The following is a 22,099-nucleotide window of genomic DNA, read 5'->3' as shown; positions in this document are numbered from 1 at the left end:
GCTTCCTCAACCTCGGCCCTCCAGATGTTTTTGGCCTACAACTCCATGATCCCTACCTAGCAGGACCAGTGGTCAAGGATGATGGGAATTGTAGTCTCAAAACATCTGGAGGGCCGAGGTTGAGGAAGGCTGTCCAAGAACATATTGAGGGTCACAGGGAGGGTTCCATCATTGCTTTAATCAAATGTTCCCTGCAACTACAGCTTAAAAATATATTGAAGACTTTTTTCTTTTCTTTTTTTAAAAGCCAGAAGCTACTTTTGCCATATCTACCATCATATTTTCACTTCTAACAACACCAATGCTGTATTTGCTAAGAAACATTCCCAAGAAAGCAAAAACCTTGAGATGAGATGGGAATTTTTTTTTCTAACTTCAAAGGGAACTATTCTGCAAGGCTGTTGATAAGAGTATCTTTGCATCATTTTTTTTTAAAAAAGGCCCTCAGCAGCATTTGCAAAGAAGAAAGTACCTTTGCTTCTTCTACTCAATCTATTCCCCCGCTTTCTTTTTAAATATCACCTAATTTGAGTCAAATTCACCAAAAATAAAGAATTACTCCATCATAGTAACATTAAGTGATGCCCTGCATGTAAGAAACAAACGTAGCAGATTGAATGCCTGAAAACAAAGTTTTCACATCACTCAACATTATCTCAAATTATAATACTTTAAAAGAGGCAATTCAGCACTGGAGTGTTGATTAAGAAAGATATTTCAGTGGAACACACTAGTGCATGAGTGAATGAGCCCTCAGGCACTATTCCAGATTCTGTTCTTCCAAGCAAACTGGCACACCCAAGAACTAACACAGCCACCTGCCTAGTGATTGCATGAGCCACAAAGGAGCCTCAAGGAACTTTCAACCTGTTGCTGCAGCCAATTCTACATATGTACCAACTATCCCTGTTTTGCTCCCTACAACAATGCAGAAATTTACTATATGGCCCTGACCGAAGGAGATGGAAATATCTGGAGTTAAGGCACATATATAGAAAAGAAAATATATCCCCAAGCACGCTTGAACACACCCTATTCGTGGTCTTCAAAGCAGTACCCAACATACCCTGTTGCAAAGAGATTCGTGGCACCTTAAATGCTAACGGATTTATTGTGGTATAAACTTTCATGGACTAAAGACTATATGTTAACAGATAAAGGGGACTCCAGTCCACTAAAGCTTGTGCCATAATAAATTTGTTGGCCTGTATGGCAGTGCAGGACACATTAATGGATCTCTCCTTCCTTGCAATTTGCTCAAGCCTGTGTCACTTTGCACTACAGTGGTACCTCAAGTTACAAATGCCTCAGGCAACAAACGCTTCAGGTTACAAACTCCGCTAACCTGGAAGAGTTACCTCAAGTTGAGAACTTTGCCCCAGGATGAGAATGGAAATTGTGTGCTGGCAGTGCAGTGGCAGCAAGAGGTCCCATTAGCGAAAACACACCTCTAGTTAAGAACAGTTTCAGGTTAAGAACGGACCTCTGGAACGAATTAAGTTCATAACTAGAGGTACCACTGTATAAGGATTTGTATCCACTTTGAATCTGCTACTGGCGTGGCATTGATTCCCCCCACCCACCTTCCCACTCCCATCAGTTTTGAAATTTATGAGAATCACCTATGTATAAGCACATTGCCCCCATTCTCTGACCCCCTCTGCCCCAAATAGTTCTTGTTTTCCGCTCTAGATTTGCAGTTTCTCTGTGGTCTCCACAATTCTCACAGAGCATAACCTTTGTTACTTCTGCAAAGTTCTCTGTTGCAAAAATCAAAACCGTATGCCTGCATTTATAGCACTATACATAGCAAATCTATATAATGTACCTCTAAGAGATTCCGAGTTCACCTCTTTAAATCACCCAACAGCTTTGCTTACTCCAATATTTTACGCAGCTCATGGATGTAACTTACATAGCTAAATCTGTGTTGGAAACTCTGCAACCTTTACCGGATTAACTCCCCGGGAAGCTTCCTGACCTTTCCTTTGGAAAGGGAAAGCAAGGAAAAAAACAAAACAAACAAATGCTCTTTTGATAGGATTGTGTAAATTGTAGCTGAGGTGGTTCCAGTTAACAAAGAACATTAAGAAAACACCTATGCCCCAATCCAGGCATCCCCAAACTCTGCCCTCCAGATTTTTTGGGACTACAGTTCCCATCATCCCTGACCACTGGTCCTGTTAGCTAGGGATGATGGGAGTTGTAGTCCCAAGACATCTGAAGGGCCGAGTTTGGGGGTGCCTGCCCCAATCCAAAAGTTGTGTGTGCTCAGGACAGCCAAAGTCATGCATATGAACTCCTTTCAAGCCATTTAAAATGCAACCTAAACAGGGGAAGTGAGAGCTGGGTTCCAGTTCTCTGCCTGCCCCAGATTCCTCACCAAACCAATGGCAGATTGAAAGACACAGCTCTAACAACGGGATCAGATATGAGAACTATGCATGCAGCATCCATTTCTACAATTATTATTATTATTATTATTATTATTATTATTATTATTATTATTAGGCTGGGCACAGGTCTGCTTATGCCTGCAGAAAGCCTCTAACTAGATTAGGGCATTTCTGTCCGAGGGGGAAGAGCTTACTCAAGAAACCCTGACAATATTTGACAGGGTTTCTCATTCACAGTTCATAGCCCTTCTCTACGAATCATTGATTTATTTTGTACAATAGTCGGTGAATCACAATCAGAAGAACTTTGCACTCCCAGAGAAAGAATTGGGGTAATACCTAGAAATGGCCCTTGACCTCAGTATAGACACCCAATTTAGTGGGGTGGGTCACAAGTCACACACCCCTGCTATTTTATTTTTAAAGATATCATAAGATTAGTTTTCTAGCCCACAATTTCCTCCAAAGGAGCCCAAAGGGTAACAGATTCAAAATATATGAACTGAGTTCTCCAGTATCGGTTTTTTTGCACATAGAACTGTAGAGTTGGCAGGAAGCCTGAGGGTCATCTGGGCCTTTAAAGGAGCTCTTGTATTATAATATAGGAAGCAGTATTATAATATATGGAAGTGGCATTGAAAACATATGGGTCATTTAAAGCTCTATGATACTACTTCAAGCAACCATGGCTTCCCCGAAAGAATCTGGGGAACGTTAGTTTGTTAAGGGCGCTGAAAGTATTTAGGAGACTCCTATTCCCCTCACAGAGCTACTATTCCCTAGAAGGAGGGATTAACTGTTATACTACTGTGGGAATTGCAGCTCTGTGAGAAGAACAGTTTCCAGGATTCCTGAGGGGAAGCCAGGACTGTTAAAGTGGCATCATACTGTTCCAAATGTATTGTGCAGACGGAAGTCCTTGGTTTGAAAACTTAAGTTTAACATACTGTCTTTGAACTCTATTTTGTCCAAACTCCATTTCAAGGCAACACAGCTGGTTTCGTTTCATGCAGGGGGGTGACATGGGGCTCACAGGCTATTATTTCACAGTTTTACTCATATCACTAAACAGCACAACATGTTTCCTTCACTTGTATCTGTTTAATGTCATCTTCTACAACACCTTAATGTTAAAATTAACAGGTACTTGATTTCAAAGGTTACATCCCCCCCCCATCAATAACTTACTTAAGCAAGCGAAAAATTAGTTATACAGTCTGCTGAAATACGGAAGGGTTGCCAAGGAAGTCAAATTTGAGAAAACAATTCCAAGCTGACTGGAATTGTCATATTTACCTCAAGGGGAACGATGGATTATAATCCAGTCATACTTTAAAGCTGTTTAAATGTGTAGAGGGGAAGGATCTGTGTTATGGGCCACTCTTGAAGCTCTGTCGCTTTGTTTCAAGGAAAATGGGTCTTTTTTCTCTCTCTCTTTTTAGAACGCCAGTTTTTGAGGTGGAAGACACACAGAAGATCATGGCAAAATACCACATTACCATATTCTGAAAGGAACATTTGATGTTATTTTCAGTATCTATGATTTGCGAATGACAGGGCGGCGGGGAGTTCTTTCACAAAACCTCTTTATCACATAAAATGAGAGAGGAAAATCACCAGTGGTGACTCTTTGGCCACAGAATCAGTCATGGGGAAAAGAGGTTTACTCTTTAAATAAAGCTGTTGGTAGAACTGCCAGTGGTTCCAGAAGAGCAGCCTATTGCTGTCTACTCAGAAGCAAGCTCACTGTACTCCCAGGTTGAATGTGCAAAGCAGCTTGAGGGTCACATTCTGTCATGGGCAGCCATCCAACGGCAGGTGTGGCCAAGTGTCGCCAGAGACAGACCACTCTCCATCCAAACAAGCAAGAGGTTCAAGGACACATTCCAGTTAGGTAATATCACTGGAGACTTAGAGCAGGGTCAGTGAAGAGTTGTGGGCTAGGCAGAGGCCCAAGGGCCAAACAGGCATGAAGGGCCACATCCAGCCCCTCTACTTGAGGTTCCTCATCCCTGGGATATTGGATTGCAGCTTAAGAAAACAACAACAGACCTACTAAAAACGGTTCTCAAGAACTTTGGGGGCAGGCATGAACTTTCAAGGGACCCCCTTTCGCCTCAGTTATGTACACGCATGTGAATCTCTTTCCAGCAATACAATGGAGGAAGCGCTGAACTGCCCACCCAACACCTGATATAAACTCTTGGATGGCTTATTAGCCTCAGCGCCACATTTCCCCCTTCTGATAAGCCTACTCCCAAGGTCAACTTCCATCTTAGCCGGGAGAAACAAGGCAACTTCGCATCTCATTTCGACAGAAGTGAACTGCATTTTGTAAGGACGGTAAAACTGTGGAAGGAAATTCAAAAGGCAAAATGCTGCACACTTGGGCAACCTATGTGCCAGGTGTACCTGTGGGAGTTGGGAGTCCAACAGTTTTGGTGGAGCAATTTGTGGCCTTCTGTGTCTCATTGGACTCCAACTCCCATCAGCCCTAGCTCATATAGCCATTGCTCATGGAGGATGGGTTCCGTAGTCCCGCAACATCTGGAGGCCCAGAGCTTGCTCATCCCTATATTAGAAGAATGTACTCTTTGCAATCACTCACCAACCCCTTCACAAAAGGAAAAATGATATCACCGCCTTCAGCCAAACCATTCCCCGCCACCAAAACCACCCCAGCTGCAATTTGGCAATTTCTTTCCTCACATGTTTCTATGGTGATGCCACGGCCTGATAACCACACTTATCATGTGAGCACCGGCTAACCAAAACAAGAAAGGTAAGACATTTTCTTAAGTGAAGCAAAAGTGGTGAGTCATACAATACTTACAACTCTCAGCCTGGTAGTCTGGCACAAACTGCTCATCATTGTCAGGTACCTGAGCTGAAGATAGGGTGGGGGGAAAACAGAAAGAAAGGAATTAACATCCACAAACCAGCAAAACATTGACGTGATCCTAACTCTTAGCACTAGCCAGCGCCCAAATCGAGAAGATGATTTAGCATGAACACAACGTCGACGTATGTACGAGAAACAACCCAAAATGAACTCCGAGTGTGAGAATTCTGCATTAGTTGTTACCGCTGAACATTTACACCCATTTTAGAAAATGGCAGTATGTACATCGGTAAATCAGGCGATGCGTTAGTTGCCAAGTACCCCCAGACAGTAAAACTAGTGGTAGGCAGTAGTTGCCCATCTTAGATTTATGCTTGCATCTGACCAACACTGAGGAGGTAGAACTGCATCTCTGTAGTAATAAATCAAGCTGGTACCACTAGAGAAAGTAGCAAAGGGGGGTCAAATATAATATATGCAGAAGTCCATGGAAGCGTTTTAGGCTGTTGCCTTTGAACAACTGTAGCAGTTTATGGAAAAGATGAAAGCTACAGTGGGAGCGGGAATAGAATAGTTGCTAATAAGAGATGAAAAAAGATGAATTTCCTAGTGAATTATATGATCCATCTAAAACATTGTTAATTGTACCAAGAACTCCAAACTGATCATTCACACACACACACACACACACACACACACACACACACAAATTCAAGCACAAATGGGAACTTGGCTCAATGCTTCTAAAGACAGGAATATATTTTACACATTCACAATTTAGATTAGAGATTAAGAGCATCTCTGCAAAGAACCCTAAAATCAGATGCTAAGATTAGCAGGGATCCACTACGCATCTACTGGTGTGCTTAAAGGACACATGGCGCTAAATAAATGTATATTATATAGCAAAGTTTCACGTCTCCATATTCTAAGTGAGCCGCATATAACTCAAGGCTTCTCTTTATGCATAGATACTGAGAAATGAAGCCCACTGAGCTCAATCCAACTTACTTCCTAGCAAAATTAGATTTACAGCTCTGCCCCCTAATCCTATGAATCTTAATTCAGAAATAAATATTTTTTTTATTTCCCATCTTCACTAAGAGGCTTATTGCCCAACCAGAAATTCATGCTGATCAATACAGGGTAGTTTGCTTTGTGATCAGAACCATTGTTGCGGTCAGTTAATGAAATGCATATGGGTAAATTAATCAGCAATGAGCAGTACAAGTCGTGCCCTTATTGATATTAGCATCAAGATTAGTTGGGAGCTTGCTTTTAAGATAGCACCAGACACTGTCATTTTCACATCAAGCAACAGAAGTTGACACTGTTTCTCTCTCGCGCGCTTTCCAATATATATACACATGGATAGCTCAGTTGGTTAGAGTGTGGTGCTGATAACACCAGCACCCTTCTATGACACACACACAAATTTTATATACAGTATGTCATTATGCAAAAGAGTGAGCAGAACAAAAACTTACTACTGGACCCTTCCAGCCCTAATAAATGAAGATAGTGTTACTTGCACTTTCAAACAGGCTTCCTATCTTAGCACACACAAGAGAGATGCATTTGTACCGCGCCTATTAAGGTTAACGTGAAATCATGTTGATGAGTTAAGAAGAAGAAGGAATAGAGCACTACAAGATGAGTTCATACAGGCAACAATAAAAAAATGTTTATTAAGGCTGTGATCCAAATAGCTGCTTAGACTCAAGCATGTGGGTTGCGCCAGCCCAGTTTTTCTTTGAATAACTGGGCCCCACATCCTAAGATGAGCTCCTTTTGAATCGCCCCTGGGGTTCCAGTGACAGATTGCCGAACAACACAATGACTTCTCTGAGAGCAAGCCTTGTGTAAGGATTCCTTTGGCTCTTGGAATTAAGTTTTTTCCCTTTGTCTCAATCTAGGCCTGGTTTTTGAGATCACACCTGTCCCAACACCACTTGATCATCTTTTTTATTGACCAGACATCATTAGACTCTGAGGCAAAGCCATCATTATCTATACAACTTAATTTATATAACCAAGTTAGCATCTCCTGTTTACACGCTACGGAGAAAAGGTGTCAGAATAACCACCACGCTTTTAAATGCTTCTGAGGAAGCCATGAGACCATAGAAAAAACAGCTGACAAACTGCAGTGTGGAATCCTTTCAATTGCTCTCCCTCATTCCCACATAAGACCAACTACTATGAAGATGCCACAAGGACTGGATTTTAAAAACAATTTGAATTCCATATGACAACTTAACCTTCCTTTTCATTTCACATCAAAAGAAACCACAATGGCTTAGAACAGAATAATAATAATAATAATAATAATAATAATAATAATAATAATAATAAATTTTATTTATATCCCGCCCTCCCCAGCCGAAGCTGGGCTCAGGGCGGCTAACAACAGTCAAAACAGAAGGTGTCCTACTTTTCTTTATTTTTTAATGAAAGCATTTTAGTGTTACAGCAACCCTGTGAGGTAGGCTTTGGCTGATTTGGGAAAGATTTGAAGCCAGATTTCCCACATCAAAGCTAAACACATAGCGACTGTACTATGCTGGTTCTCAAGGCCAAGAGAAAAAGCACAAGTTGTTTTATTCAGAGCAACAGAATATGCATTGCATATTGTGGAGGGGAAACTGACATATAAATGAAAGTTCCCAAACTAACTTGACACCCTTCCGGTTTAAAACTATTAAAATGCATCAAATCATTTATTTAAAAGCTTATAAAAAGGATAAAACAAACTTTTTGAGCATCATCATGCATTTCAGAATCTGGTACAACGAAACAGAACCTATAGCTTCAGTCTCTCTGTACTGGAAGTAGGAAATATATTTAAGGTCCAGGGATGAAAAGGCCAACATTAGTTTTCAAACAGTTCTTTTAAAAACAACCCCCCCCCCCAAATCTATGTAAATCAGCACACACCCTTCTGTTATAGAATCCAGATACATGTAGCAAAAACTACATATGATAGCTGCAGAATGTGGTCTTTACATCCATTTGTATAGAAATTATACTTTGCAACACACCAGTTGAATATGTTTTCGTAGTGTTACAAACAAACCAGAACCAAGCTTCAGCTTCCCCTTTCAAAGGAATGAAAATCTGCAGCACAAATCCTCCATTAGCATTCATTTTTATCACTGGCTTTACATCTGCCCTGACTTTTGATGTGTCAGCTTCACAATAAAGGGGCACCCACAGTTGCCTATCACAGAAAATATACAAGGGAGGGAGGGAAACAAGCACACAACAAGACTCTGGGGGGAAAGAAGAAGCTATTTTTATTTTAAGAAAGAACTTTACAAAACAATTTACAAAGCTCTGTGGAAAGGTCTGAAATGTAGCAGCTTTACCTCTCATGGGGAATAAATTAAATCGTGACTGAGCCCCTGCTCTGACATTCTTTGCTCTTCCCTGGGTGCAATCGCTTCCCCTTGGAGATGTTCTCAGTCCCATATTGATGAATACGAGCAAATATTCACTCCTCTTCTTAACAACAGAAATGAAAATGTCGATGAAATGCAGAGAAGGAATCAGAATGAGTACTAAAAGCTCATGTCCCGCAACACCACAAAACCTCCCTTTAAAATGGGGGCTGGTGACGTACATTAGTGATTTACAGCACAATCCTACATATGTTGCCTCAGAAGTTAGACCCACTGGGTTCAATGGGACACTCCCAGGTAAGTGTGTATTAAGGCCCTTACTTGTCAAAAATAAATGCCTTCACAATATATATATATATATATATATATATATATATATATATATATACACACACACACACACACCTCAGCCTTGAAGGACTTACAAGTCAGACCAGCAAGCAGGCGGTTAACTTGGGCTAAAAACATGGATGCCTGAAAAGAAAAATATGACTTTGGAGTGCTGTAACTGCAGGCACATTTATATATCATTCATTTCCTCTTTTCTTGTCAATGCCGACGCTGCAATTCTGTGAGGCTGTCATAAAAGCTACAGTGGTTTTGAATACAGTGACAGTGTGCGGGGGGGGGGGATGGCGGCTACAGAAGGGGGGGAGGAAGAGGGCATGTCAACATAAGTGTTTGCCGAACGCAGATAAGGAGACAGAAAAACGTTTAGATGCATGTAATGGTTACACCTTTAAAAAACCCCACAAAAAACAAAAAAACACAATGGAGGCTATCTCCCCGCTCTATTTAATGAAGCAAGACTGAGGGGAAAATAAACACCAGAAGCGTTTTGAGAAGCTCAAACATGTGGCAATATTGGGAACAGCTCTGTCAGGTTCGTTCTGCATTAAGGTAATAGACAAGTTGCCACCGACTTGAGAGACCAACATCTGTTCTTTGGTTAAGACTGATCGTTGCCAAATGCTTCTCCTCCCCACACAAATTCTCACCGTATCCCACAGGTAGAAGCCAAGGCAACACCGCATTAATTAAGATCTTTCAGGGGAGCTTTCTTGGTTTGGATAGGGTCTCCCCCCAACTTCCCTAGAAATCGCTTGCTTAGTTAAAAATCACGAGCTCCTTTCAGCCCAATATCCTACATAGGATGTTTTGCATTATGATGAGTCCGACCTGAGCTTAATGGGACGGGCACAGGTGTGCACAGGACCGTGCAGCTTGATCTCTTGGCATTTTAAAGCCCAGTAGTTGTCGCCCGACCTGTGGAATACCCTCCCATCAGAGCTCAAGGAAATAAACAACTATCTGACTTTTAGAAGACATCTGAAGGCAGCCCTGTTTAGGGAAGTTTTTAATGTTTGGCGTCTTATTGTGTTTTGATTTGTTGGAAGCTGCCCAGAGCGGCTGGAGCAACCCACTCAGATGGGCAACATATAAATAACAAATTGTTGTTGCTATTATTATTATTACAAGTACTGAAATGAACCTCAGACCCCCTTTTTAATAAGGAGAAGAAGAAATCTGAACATCGTTTGCTGGAGCGGGGTGAGGAGAGGAGAGACAGCAGCATTTTAGCGCATGAAGCAAGCCAGAAGAAGGCTGGAAAAGAAAAGCCAAAAGCCGAGGATCACTTTACTTTCTTCTCTTGGAAAGTATACAGGAAAAAAAAGTAAGTAGGAGCACTGAAGGGAAGGAGGGGGAGAAGAGGTTGGAAAACTAGGCACCAGCCCATACAAAAAGAAGAAGCTGCTATTTAATTAAAACCAGCTCTACCCACTGTAACAATGACCTGGAGCCAAACAAGGCAGAAGACGTAGGAGTCATTCTTTCTGCCAGTGAATGAGACAGCTGATCTCCTAAGCAATTCTTCAAGGCAAGCAGTCAAAACTGGAGCGCTGCCTCCATTCACAAAAAACAGAATCCAGCAAGAAACATCTGGCTTCAACCACAATCTTTTCTTGTCACACCCCGGTAGGGGGAAAAAAAGAAGTAAGAGAGAGAGAGAAAACAGAGTAAACTTGAACTTTTTACATAAACACATCCATTTCCCTGCTTCGTCTCACATACGGCACAGGCTCTACAAGGACAGGCAAACTTAATATAAATGGGAAGTCAAGGAAAAAACTAAAAAGGTGCTGTCAGAAAGAAGAGGGTTATAGGACATAGGAGGAGAGGGGTTGGAAAAGAGAGAAGATAAAGTGGATTAGAGGGGTGGATTAGAGGAGAGACTCCTATTTCTATCCTTTTGCTTGTCTAAAGAACTTTCTTCAGAGTATGGTAGCACTTCCTCTCGTGATATCAGTAATTTCGGGTTATGAAGGGATTAGGTATTTCCTTAAAGAAGTCTCCCACCTGCCCTGCAAAGACACCTTGGGAGAGGAAATAGAACACAAACCAGGAATAAATATTAGTTTGATTGTTTTGGAAGCAAGTTATTGAGTGGCTAAAATTTAGCAAATCAGTTGGACCTTGCTCTCTTCTATGAGACCAGTGAATATTCAAAAATGAACTCTACAAGAGTACAAGACAGCCTGAAGAAAGGCCAGGGCATTTTTGCATCTTCTGGATGTACTAAAATTGTGAACAGTGCTTTAGGTTTTGTGCAAACAACTTTTAAGAACCCACACCTTTGCATGAAATATGAACAGTGTATAAAATTTGAGGCGATTTTAAAAGTGCGGCTCAGACTTAACATAAAGTTATAAGCATTTTTAAAACAGCCCCCGAAGGTTGTGAAGCTGGTGAACTGCAAGCTAGAAATCCTCAATGGCACACTGATCCTCATAAAGCTCAGAATTGCCCATTTGGAACATAATTTGTGACATTTTAAAGCTTATTTCCCCCCCCCCCCAACAACTTCAGGAAGGCTGCTGTTTCTGAAGTCCACCTCTGTCCCCCCAAAAAGAATAATCACGTGTGCTAGATTTCAATATCATTTTTCAAATACTTCTACACTTTTACTGTACTGGGTTCATTCCAAAATCCCACTGATTGATTTCTCGACATTATTTCCTTCATGGGATTATGTGGTCTTAAAAAGAAAGAGAAGACTTTTTTTTATCAAGCACTGGACCAACAACTGCAGAGCAAGATCCTTAGACTTAAGGCTGCAATCCTATATCCAATTAACATGGAGCAAGTCCCATTGAAGTCAGCGAGACTCTCTTTTGAGTAAACAAGTATAGGATTGCAGTTACAAAGTTATTTCAACTCTCTTGACTGCGACAGGCGGGGTGGAGATGGAAGTTGAGTTACACCACTGGAAAAAACGAACGATGTTGCACATTTTGCATTGCTATTGAAGTGAGAATTTGAGTGTTATGGGAGGGGGCACCGACTTCTTCTGGGAACTTTTAGTTTCATTTAAAAAAGAGAGAGGCAAGAGTCAAAGCTGACAAGGGTGCTCATAATATACAGGTGTTGACAGTAGAAAGTGGCCTGATGCATAGCCTTTCTTAAAAGGTTTACTCACCAAAGCTGACCAATATTCAGTAGGACCAATATATTTTAAAGAAATCAGACCTTATTACCTGGGCGCCACCTTGCAGAGAGAAGCAATTCCTTCACCTACCCTTCTGATTAACAGATTAGCCTACATAAAAATTCCAGATGACACTTTGCCAAATCAATACTAATGTTAACAGAAAGAGAGGCTTAATAGTCCCTCCTACAATATTTACATTATGGTTGTTCCATTCATGTTTTTTAAAAAATGTTTTCAAGAAGGATTTAAAACCATACTTCCCTTTTAGCTCATTTTTCTTTCAACCACAAAAGTGTTTCCAACATAACACAGCAGGCTTTCAGCACCAGTTACTTCCCCCCTTTTTCTTTTTCTTCTTCTTTGTTGTTGTTGTTACAGAACAAACAGCTGGAGCTTCCCATAATGAAAAAAATACATTACGTTCATATTTGAGCTGATTATTTCAAGTCAATAGCTAACTTCGATTTGTCAAGGCAAACTTATGCAATAGCGACAGATACAGTACAGGGCTTCTACAGTATGCTGGGTCAAGAATGGGACCGCCATGACTTCACCCTGGGCAGCGACGGTATGGAGAGTGCAGGGGAAGAAATCACACACAGGGGTACTGAATCCTTTTATCACCTGACAGCAAGTTCCCCCGATTTAAGGGAACTTTTACACGTGTGCGTAAAAAGAGCCCAAGTAGTATTTCACTATGAGGAGACGATATTAATGTTTGACTAAACGAGGAAATTATTAACAGGCTTTCCTTATTATTTCTTAGTACCCTGATATCGATTGCTGATTCCAACAACTCAGCACCACTACAAAAAAGGAACAGGAGTTTTGTTTCGTCCCCCCCCCCACTGAGGGGGCCAGTGATTTAATTCTGTTCTTCCCATGTGAAGAAGGAACAAATTCTGTCAAACACTCTGCAGCGTCCTTGCACTACAAGATGCCACAAATTTTTGAATGTGACATTCTGGGTTTGGCACAGTGTACACATCACACAACAGCGACAAAATAAGATGGCCTGCTTCCATTCACCACTTTGAATTATATTCTTCCTCCAATACATATGTAAATCCCATTGTTACCAATGGCACTTTTTTGTGCCTACACTGAAAAGAGAATAGACTGTTTATGATTACTCATTTTAAGCAACATTCTCTGCAGAAGAATAGGGATGCTGATAAATATGCAGCTGAAGCGTCTCAACTATTAAGGGCAATTCTTTCTCATCCCCACCCCCTCAATCCTTCATATCCACAGAGTTAAGTATGTTGCAGTGCAATAGAGAGGAGGGTTTTTTTCCCCCTGACCTGGTTACACACCCAGTGGGAGTTCCGAACTCATAGGAGAATCTTGTCAATTGCTATTGCTCCAAGTTTTTTAAAAGAAAAAAGTGGGGAGGGGGAGAGAGAGAGAGAATCAAAATGTCACGGTCACTTTCCTGGCCACAGAGCTTCATGAAAATAATTATGTGAACATGTAGCAAGGTGGCCAATTTGGCAGGGCTGCAACTTTATAAAGAACCAGGAGGACATCAATTTACAAAATTGAGGGAAAAGTAAAAAAGAGATTAGTTTAAAGAGCTGTTTAGAGATTAAAAAGTCATCGCTGATCGAATTGCACTTGGCACTGCATCCCCGATGGATTGAACCTTTGCACCACATCCCATTCTTAAACCCCCTTCAACATGCAAAAAGCAATTTAAGAAATTGTGATGGTGTAGTTTGTTTGTTTTGGGTTTTTTTAAAAAAGGAAGTCCTCTTCTTCCAACGCACAAACACGCAAACTTTAAACTGCAGTTATTTCTAAGTAATGTGGAAGTAACTAGATCAGTGCCACCTTTAAAAGTTTATTTAGTGGTTGAATCAGTTCACAATATATACATATTTCTGTGCAGTCCTTCTTTTCAAGTAGCATATTTCAGTAATACTATCTTATTTTACTTAGCTTCACTAAAAGTGCAAGCCTACACATGTCTACTCAAGAAATAAGTGCCACCGAGTTTCCTGGCTTACTCCCAGGAAAGCGGATATGGGATACATGTCTACCAAGAAGATAGTCTCATTGTCTTCCATTGGGCTGGATCCAAGTGCACAGGATTTCAGTTTAAATTCTCAATTCACCAGCATGGATGTGTACACATACAAATTGATGACTGGTTTCAAATCCTTTCTTCCTGAACATAACAGGCAACAGAAACTTTCTTATGGAAGGTATGAAAATACTCGATCACTTTTCAAAAACAGTGATTCAACAGCAAGAATACTGACTCCAATAATAATTTCTCGCATGACTGCCAATACCTAGGTACTATCAACTTAGCCCAAATCCAACATAGATTCAAACAAACTGTAATTAAAATTTTAAAAAAAACTTGCACCACTCTGTTGGGAATTAAGAGCCTCATTCCAGCTTTTGCAGTTTTGATAATGTTCTGGTTTATTAAGCTGAGTAAGAAGTTGTTCAGAGATGTTTAGTAAAGTTACCTTAACATAATGAGTCACTGTTGCATTTTAAGGGGGATTTCAGTGAGCAGGTCCTATTTCAAGTGCTCTTCCAATTTAAAGTTTAACCATCTCTTATGTATACAAGGCACCTGGTTTCTCCATAACTAATGCTGGATATAAAAAGCATGACTAAGAATAAAAGATTAGAAAAAAGGACGGAAAAGCTTACGCTATATATGTGCTAACAACTTGGCAAAACTATATGGAGAAATATCAAAAAGCTAGTCAGTCTATATACCATTACAGCATTTCCTCCTTTCTATCTTAAGCAATCACATTCAACCCTCCCTTCTGGTTCTCCCCTCCGAAAGAAACAGAATGTCCATTCAAACAAACAATAATGCACATTCAGCAAGAGATTTAAAAAATATAAAAATAAAACCCTGAATTCTCAATGTGTACAAGCAAGTCAGAATATATGTACAGTACTAGTTACATCCGAATGAGATGGGACGTTTCTAGTTAAAGGTAATATATATTAAAAAGAATGCAAGATAATCTATATTGAGTCATCTTCATGGTGCAAATAAACAGGATTTAAAATAGCCGAATGCGTCACAGAAAACAGCATCAAAATATAACTCAGCTAGAAACAACTTCCCTTGCCTTTGCAAAACTTCTAACATCTCATTCTGTTCAAGTCAAAAATTCACAGCTATTCAACTTCAGTATTACAACTTATTTTCTTTAAAACTGTCAGCAGTGCTGCAGCAAAGGCATCAGATTTCAAATGATCACAAATAAAAGAAACAAGGGGGGAAGGAAAGACAGTTTCTCTTTTTAAAAGAAAAAAAAAGGATTGCAAAATAACAAAAAACATATAAACCGCATTGCCCCTTCAGCATTTCGATACACACCTAATGTTCTGTGTTGTGAGCAAGGTGGGAAGAAGACACTTGCACCTAAATCTTGAAGCATCCCGTCCTGATGAACCCAGAGAAACTATATTCTGCCATCAGAAAAGTACTTCCACCAGAAGACCAAACAATTGTATGCACTGCTCTAAAGGAAAGAGCAAGCCCAGATCTGGCTGTATGCAGTCTCTTGAGGTACAATAATATAAACCTGATCAATTGCAATTAAAATCTGAACAGAGGCTTGGAACTTGAAGTCTTGGAGCATTAGTTCTTGCCAAAAGCAGATGTGATTGTGAGCTGGAAGCAATTTCTCCTGGTAATTTGTGATGACATTGGGTAGAGCAGCCCCAGAGTCCCTAAAGACAAACTCATCAGAGGCTCTAATGTATGCATGACACATGAGGTGGCTTTTTTAGAGCTCAATTAATTGGGCTGAACATTAAGACAGCAAGTTCAGGACTTTTTCCTCCCCCCCCTCCCGCTCCACCAACCCACCCTCCCCTTTTTTCACCCAGAGTTGTTTTTTCCCTTTTTCATTTTTTTTGCAAAAGGACTTTCTTCCCTTACCTTCTGCAAGCCATGTCTCCTGTAATTGGCTCAGATCTTGAAACAGTTCTAGGAAAAGAGGAAGAGATGGATAAAGGACCTTTCAATTTATACATAAAGTGCTTGCATGTACTTCACTCCCCAACCCCTACCCCTGTTAAAGACAAATACTTGTTAATTCTATTCTATCTCATTTTGGCTAGATTCAAACTGGAAATACCCCCATCGTGCTGCATTATTATGATTCCAATTAGACAAAAAAAATATGTAACCGAGCGCTTTTATTTCGCTATCAACCCAGGCAATAATAATCAGTACCCTTTTCAGCTAACTTGCACACATGGCACAGCATGTCTGTTTCCCCGGCACACTTATTTCTGAGTGAGTCCTGCTGAAGTCAGTGGGGCTTATTTCTGAGTAGACGCACATAGGATTGCACTGTTAGTCACTCAAAAGACAAATGCCCAGCATGACTGTTTGCATGTTTGTACAGAAGCAAGTCCCACTGATTTCACTGGGACTTACTCCTAGGTAACCAAGCACAGTATCCTAGCCTCGTTTTCATTTAAAATACTCTTGTTTCTCCTTAAAACAATTGAAGACCTGTTCCATAAAGCTTTGCACGAACAGCTGCGGTGATTTGCACCACGGGTTGGATATGAAGCACTATTTCCCCCCCTTTTTTTATGTCAGAGTAAAGCAAGGGCTCCAGGTTTCTTATTATACTACACACTCAAATCCAAACCTGAGCGGAATTTGAACCCAATATCTGCATTTTCCGGACTCAAGTCATTCTGGTTTACATTTAGTTACTTGCAGGACTGCAGCAGTCCTCAGTTTGGAAAACTGATTCAGAATGATCAAAAGGTTCTTATTTGAGAGAGAGAGAGAGTTTTAACAGAATATTTGCAAATACTTAACCACTGCCCAGTTCCTACAGATCAGTCTTTGCAGGTGGATGTTGAATGCTTGTGAAGTTTGTTGGCTAAAACCAAGCTTGGGGGAGAAAGTTGCAAGTGTCCAGACGGTGCAGACATTGTGAAGGTTTTTAAATGAAATTCTTAGGGCACCCAACTTCACAAAAGGCTGCAGCGCCTCACTTGCAGTGTGAGAAAAAGTTGTGTGGGTCTCCATATACCCACCTGGCCAAGGGATTGTCATCACACAGAACAATCTGTACAAGAAATGCCACGGCAGAACAGCTGATCACTGCATGCACAGGAATCTCCTTCCTGGCTGAAACAACCTGAAATAGGATTGCAGTGACACTGCTATAAACTTCTAAGAAGTTAGCTTTGGGGGACTTGCTGATATGAGCTGTTTTTTGAGGTTAAGGTATAAGCTACCCATTTCCCTCTTTGTGTTTCATCGTATTGTCAATGGCCAAATTAAGAGAGCAGGATGCTAAGAGTAGCTCATGCCACGGAGGGTGGGGTATAAATAAAATGTATTATTATTATTTATTATTTTAATTGTGCCACAGATCCTTTTGCCCTGTTATCACCGATGTGGACAACACCCTGGTTGGGCAGGTGGCCTACGTCACAAGTTCGATATCTCTCCGAAGAGCAATAGGGTCAAACTTTCTTGCGATGGGGAGCCAGCGAGGCCTCCAAGCAAAGGAGCCGCACACACGCTTCTAGGGTCCATCATGTGACTCCTCGCCTAATTCTCACCTCAGGTGTATGACATTATTTATGTCCCTTCTGTGCAGCAATACCTAACACACAGAAGGGTGACTCATGGAGAGATACAGCAGCTTAGCGGTGAATTGCTTTTGTCATCTTGTGTCACATCATTAAATGTGGTTTTCTTGTCTCATTTCTATAAATAGAGGTAGACAAGAATCCCAGCTTGGGGAGGTGGGGGAGAATAAAAACAACAAAATATTTAGGAAAAAACACCATAGGGCAACATGTCATCAAGAGTGGCATGGCGGGGGGGGGGGCAATACAATTTATTCACCCTCCCTCCCCCAGCACAAATCCTCACCTTCTGAGTCATGAGCTAGATCTCTGTTAATGAATTTTCTTTTCCTGACATTTGTTGGTCGCTCATTACAGTTTCTCCCACAGGGATTCTACAAATAGAAAAGATTGGTTACTTTGAAAGAATAAAGAAAAGAAAAAGGGGGGGAGAGAAGGAGAGGCAACACAACAACTCACACCGGCAGTATATTTTTAAAAATATTAAGAGCTGAAAGAGATAGGTGGTAAAACTGTTTAAAAATGGCTCGAAAGCTAAATTGCAAACTAGAATTTTGTGATTGGATCACCATCGTTCTTCTTCTTCTTCAGGGGAATATTTTATGTCTCAACCCACCTACTCAAAACACACATCTGTACAGAGAAACACTGCATTAAGTATATGACATATTTTTAGAAATTTACAACACTAACACCTACATAAAAGTTTTTTTAAAAAAATGTCAACCATTCACTAAAGCTAGTTGGGAGACGAGGGAGCTGATAACAAGAGGCTGCTTTGTTTTCAAGGCTTATTTGTCATCAAAGTCCCTTTTTTAAAAAAAAATGGACAGGTTTTTTTTAAAAATGTAAGTTTGTTCCATCTGGCAGAAACTTTGAAAGCAGGATCAGACCTTGCTGCTTTTATCTTCTTCCACTAATACTGGGGGGCAGGCGGGGTGGTGGTTTTGTTTTTATCCAGTCTGAGGTGGTCTTTCGAAGAAAAAAACAGAATATATCGAAATAAAAGTCTACCTCACAGAAACGGCACAGGAATCCTCCTCTCACTGGAAATATATATATATATTTCCTCTGAAAAGCTTTTCCTCCCCCTCCCCTTTATTTCCCCCTGACCCCCAAGAAATCCAAGTTTAAACAACTTTGGAACTGATCACTCACATTGGTGACCACGTAAGGCACTTGCTGGTCATAAAATCCATCCATTCTGCAGACTTTTGCCGAGTATTTTTTGTTGCTGTTGTTATTGTGATTATTTTCTGGACATTGGACTTAAAAGAGGCTTTCTCCAGATGTAGTCTTCCAGCAGCCTAAAAACAAGAACACAAAATGGCTTTTAGATTTATTTTTTTCAAAAAAAACAACACACGCACACACTCATGAATGAACCGCTTGAATTTGCATAGCTAATGATCCTCCCAGAGTCCCATTCATAAAAAACACACACACATCCCTCCCTCCCTCCCTCTCTCGCTCTCTGCGCTGCCTTCTGCTGGGTTATAAGCAAGAGCCGGAAAAAGGCAGCCAGAAAGAAGGAAAGGACTTTTTAATACAAGAAATCAAATGGAGAAGGAAAGCTGTTTATTGGCATGCCCGTTTCGTCCCTTGGAGCGCGCTGGGGGAAAAATTAGCCCCGTTCATTCGTAAACGTGTGCAGAACTAGCAATGGCGCACGACAAAACTCGCGTTGCACCTAACGGAAGAGAGAGAGAGAGAGAGAGAGAAAGAGAGAGAGAGAGAGAGAGAGAAGGCTGAGCTACCTTTCTTTTTTTTTCTTTTTTTTGCAAACCACAACCACGTAATCAGCCGAAGCTACGAACAACAAAGTTGCTGCAAAGACCCACCTGAAGGTACCGCCGGACGATCGGCTGCGCGCACACGCGCACACGCACGCCCCCAAAGAAGTCCCTCCAAATTTAATTTAAAAAAACATTAATTATTTCCCAGCACTTCCCCCTTGGAAGCGAAAAGCGCCACTGACAGGGTTTCTTATTCGGTGGTTTTTCCTCTATTTCTCCTCCAGGGGCCTCCAATCCAAACTGATGGATCTCCGCATCCCATTGGCTCTCCGCGTCTTTCACAGGATCAGATTTCTGCCTGTCACTCAGACTGCCTCTCACCCCCTCAGGGAAAAAGGGAAAAGACGGATCCTCCCGGATTTCGGCAGGGGATTCGACGGGTCGTTTACTTCGTCATTTGATCGTGTGTGTATGTATATATATTTTAAAAAAAATAAAAAGATAGGTCCTCCAAAATAAACTCTCCTTTACGCAAAGGATCTGTGCGACTCTCGGATTCACAGCACCTCTTCTAGACAGACCTGGGGCCCCCAGATCCAGTAATTTTACGCCCCCGACCCCAGCACGAAATGATTCTGTTAAGCAACTTGGAGGGACGCCCCCCCCCCAACAGTGCCAGAAATTTCACGCACTAAATGTAACAAGTGCGATTTGTTTTGTGCGTTTATCATCAATTGTGTGTCCAGATACAACCCCAGCCGGTGGCCGGATTCTGGCCCAAAGCTCTCCACCAGGTCCGCAGCCTAATATGAAGAACTTGCTTGTGAGGGAGACAAGTCGAATGCCAGCTGATTTCCTACTTTAGAGCAGACTGCAAAGGCCGTTGCACACAAGCAATGTGAAATTAACATTGTAGTTGGGTTTAGGATTGTTTCACCAGCGTGTCGTAGGAACATAGGAAGCTGCCTCATATTCCAAGACAGACCACTGGCCCATCTAGCTTAGTATTACCAACACTGACTGGCAACAGCTCTCTGGCAGGGGACATTCCCAGTCCTCTTTGATGTTGCAAGGTTTTGGACTCGGGCCCTTCTGCATGATGCTTCCCCGTCTGCTTTCTGGAACTATCAATAATAGGCAGGCAACTTTGTTGCATTGTTTTCAACGTTTGCTAAAAAAAATATACATTGTTGTTGAGGCAAGCCTACCCAAACATGTAATTCTATTATATTTGTCCTTCAATTTACTCATCTTATCTCTATTCTGATACCTATTACACCTACTTGTTTCCAAAGTTTGTTTTCATTTGTTATTTTTCACCAGTATTTTACATTCTTCTTATGCAAACTGCTTAGAGGTTTTTTGTTGATCAAGAAATGTATCCATTTCATTTTTTAAAAAAATCACCGATAACTTTTATGCAATTTTTTCACCACCACGTGTAAATGTTTTTGGTGACGTCGAAATGTGTATCGGTAGATCTTTGGGACAGGCCCTTTTTAATGGCAATGGGGAGCACTGGCCACAGAGAGAGAAAGCCTCTTGGCCTCAGCTGCTGGCCACACCAGAATCACAGAACTGCAAAATTGGAAGGGACCATGAGGGTCATTTAGTCCAACCCCCTGAAATGCAGGAATCTTTCACGCAACATGGGTCCCGAACCCACAACCCTGAGATTAAGCGTCTCATGCTCTACCATCTAAGGGTGTGATCTGCTTTGCAAGAAGAAAGCAGCTGACTGGCTGCAGAACATTCCATCTGCTTTCCTGCACACTTGGAAAGCAATGTGGGAGGGCCTTCCTTTTCCCTCCTTTTGATTCTAGAGGCTGCCCTGCTGCTTAGTCCCCGCCCTCTCCTTTTGATTGGCCCAGCTGGAGAGGAAGAGGCGGGGCGATGCTTACTGTCAGCAGCTGTGCAGCAAAAGAGGCAGCTGTGCTGTGGGGCACACATTCAGTTGCTCTGAAGATATAAAGGAGAAAGATTACTGACTGGTGGGTATGCATGCAAGTGAGTGAACCATCTTTCTTTCTGTCCACAGCTTCTTTCCCTATTTTAGTCCCGCCTTTTGTTTGTGTGTGTGTCCATGTTTTCGGCATTAGCGCTTTCAGATGCCCAGATTTTCTGCAACTCATTGTAGGCTTCTGAATGTCATGGAGTGTTACTCCAAGGAACAAAGCATACATGCACACACACAGAGAGAAAATGCCCAGGTGTATTATAGCAATATGCACACAAATTATGTATGCATAATTGCAAAGCGAAATTTTCTGGATACACCCCTGAATACAGCACAAGTGAAACCCTTGTAATTTTAACCTTTGCGTTTTCGAGATCAGGAATCCTAACGTACTGCTGCTTATATCAAATATAGATCTTAAAATAAATGATTATATGAATTCATTGGGGGGGGGCTTCCAGGTAAGAGAAAAATGACATTGACATGCAGTGCAATTAGTACATATTGCTACAATACTTTGAGACGTTTCGCAGGAACCAATTCGTAAAAATGAATGAAATATAAAAGAGAACTGGAATGCTCAAAAGAATGTTCTGGCCCCTGGCCTCGTAAGTGTCTTTAAAAGGGGGCTACTCTGGGTGATTTGGAGAAGATCAGCAAAAGTTTC

General features: G+C 41.3%; 1 protein-coding gene and 2 long non-coding RNA genes across 10 annotated transcripts in view; 2 read left to right on the top strand and 1 right to left on the bottom strand.

Annotated features, from left to right (window-relative positions):
• Positions 1 to 19,738, bottom strand: part of ETV1 (ETS variant transcription factor 1) — a 91,257-nt gene extending 71,519 nt beyond the window's left edge. The window contains exons 1-5 of one of the 7 annotated variants that reach the window (XM_081883376.1): positions 19,581 to 19,738; positions 18,898 to 19,046; positions 18,026 to 18,113; positions 16,055 to 16,102; positions 5,230 to 5,283 (exon numbers count right to left, since the gene is read on the bottom strand). In XM_081883376.1, the coding sequence (XP_081739502.1) occupies positions 5,230 to 5,283; positions 16,055 to 16,102; positions 18,026 to 18,113; positions 18,898 to 18,942 (235 nt within the window). In that variant the 5' untranslated portion in view covers positions 18,943 to 19,046; positions 19,581 to 19,738. Of the gene's footprint in view, positions 1 to 5,229; positions 5,284 to 15,487; positions 15,897 to 16,054; positions 16,103 to 16,351; positions 16,456 to 18,025; positions 18,114 to 18,897; positions 19,047 to 19,496; positions 19,516 to 19,580 lie in introns of those variants that run through there. The other 6 variants (XM_081883377.1, XM_081883378.1, XM_081883379.1 and 3 more) reach the window with 6 other exon arrangements.
• On the top strand, positions 19,475 to 20,011 carry LOC309353883. Its single transcript, XR_014162112.1, has 2 exons — positions 19,475 to 19,586; positions 19,760 to 20,011. It is a non-coding gene; the product is annotated as an uncharacterized lncRNA (long non-coding RNA).
• A 1,369-nt stretch (positions 20,012 to 21,380) lies between these two features.
• Positions 21,381 to 22,099, top strand: part of LOC309353886 — a 93,687-nt gene continuing 92,968 nt past the window's right edge. Inside the window, exon 1 of one of the 2 annotated variants that reach the window (XR_014162115.1) lies at positions 21,381 to 21,466. This is a non-coding gene — a long non-coding RNA (uncharacterized lncRNA). Of the gene's footprint in view, positions 21,483 to 22,099 lie in introns of both variants that reach the window. The other variant, XR_014162116.1, reaches the window with a different exon arrangement.

This window comes from Podarcis melisellensis (assembly GCF_964234715.1).
Source record: "Podarcis melisellensis genome assembly, chromosome: 12".
In the NCBI taxonomy this organism is placed as follows: domain Eukaryota; kingdom Metazoa; phylum Chordata; class Lepidosauria; order Squamata; family Lacertidae; genus Podarcis; species Podarcis melisellensis.
Note: the sequence above shows the minus strand (reverse complement) of the source record. Positions and strands in the feature narration are given on the sequence as shown.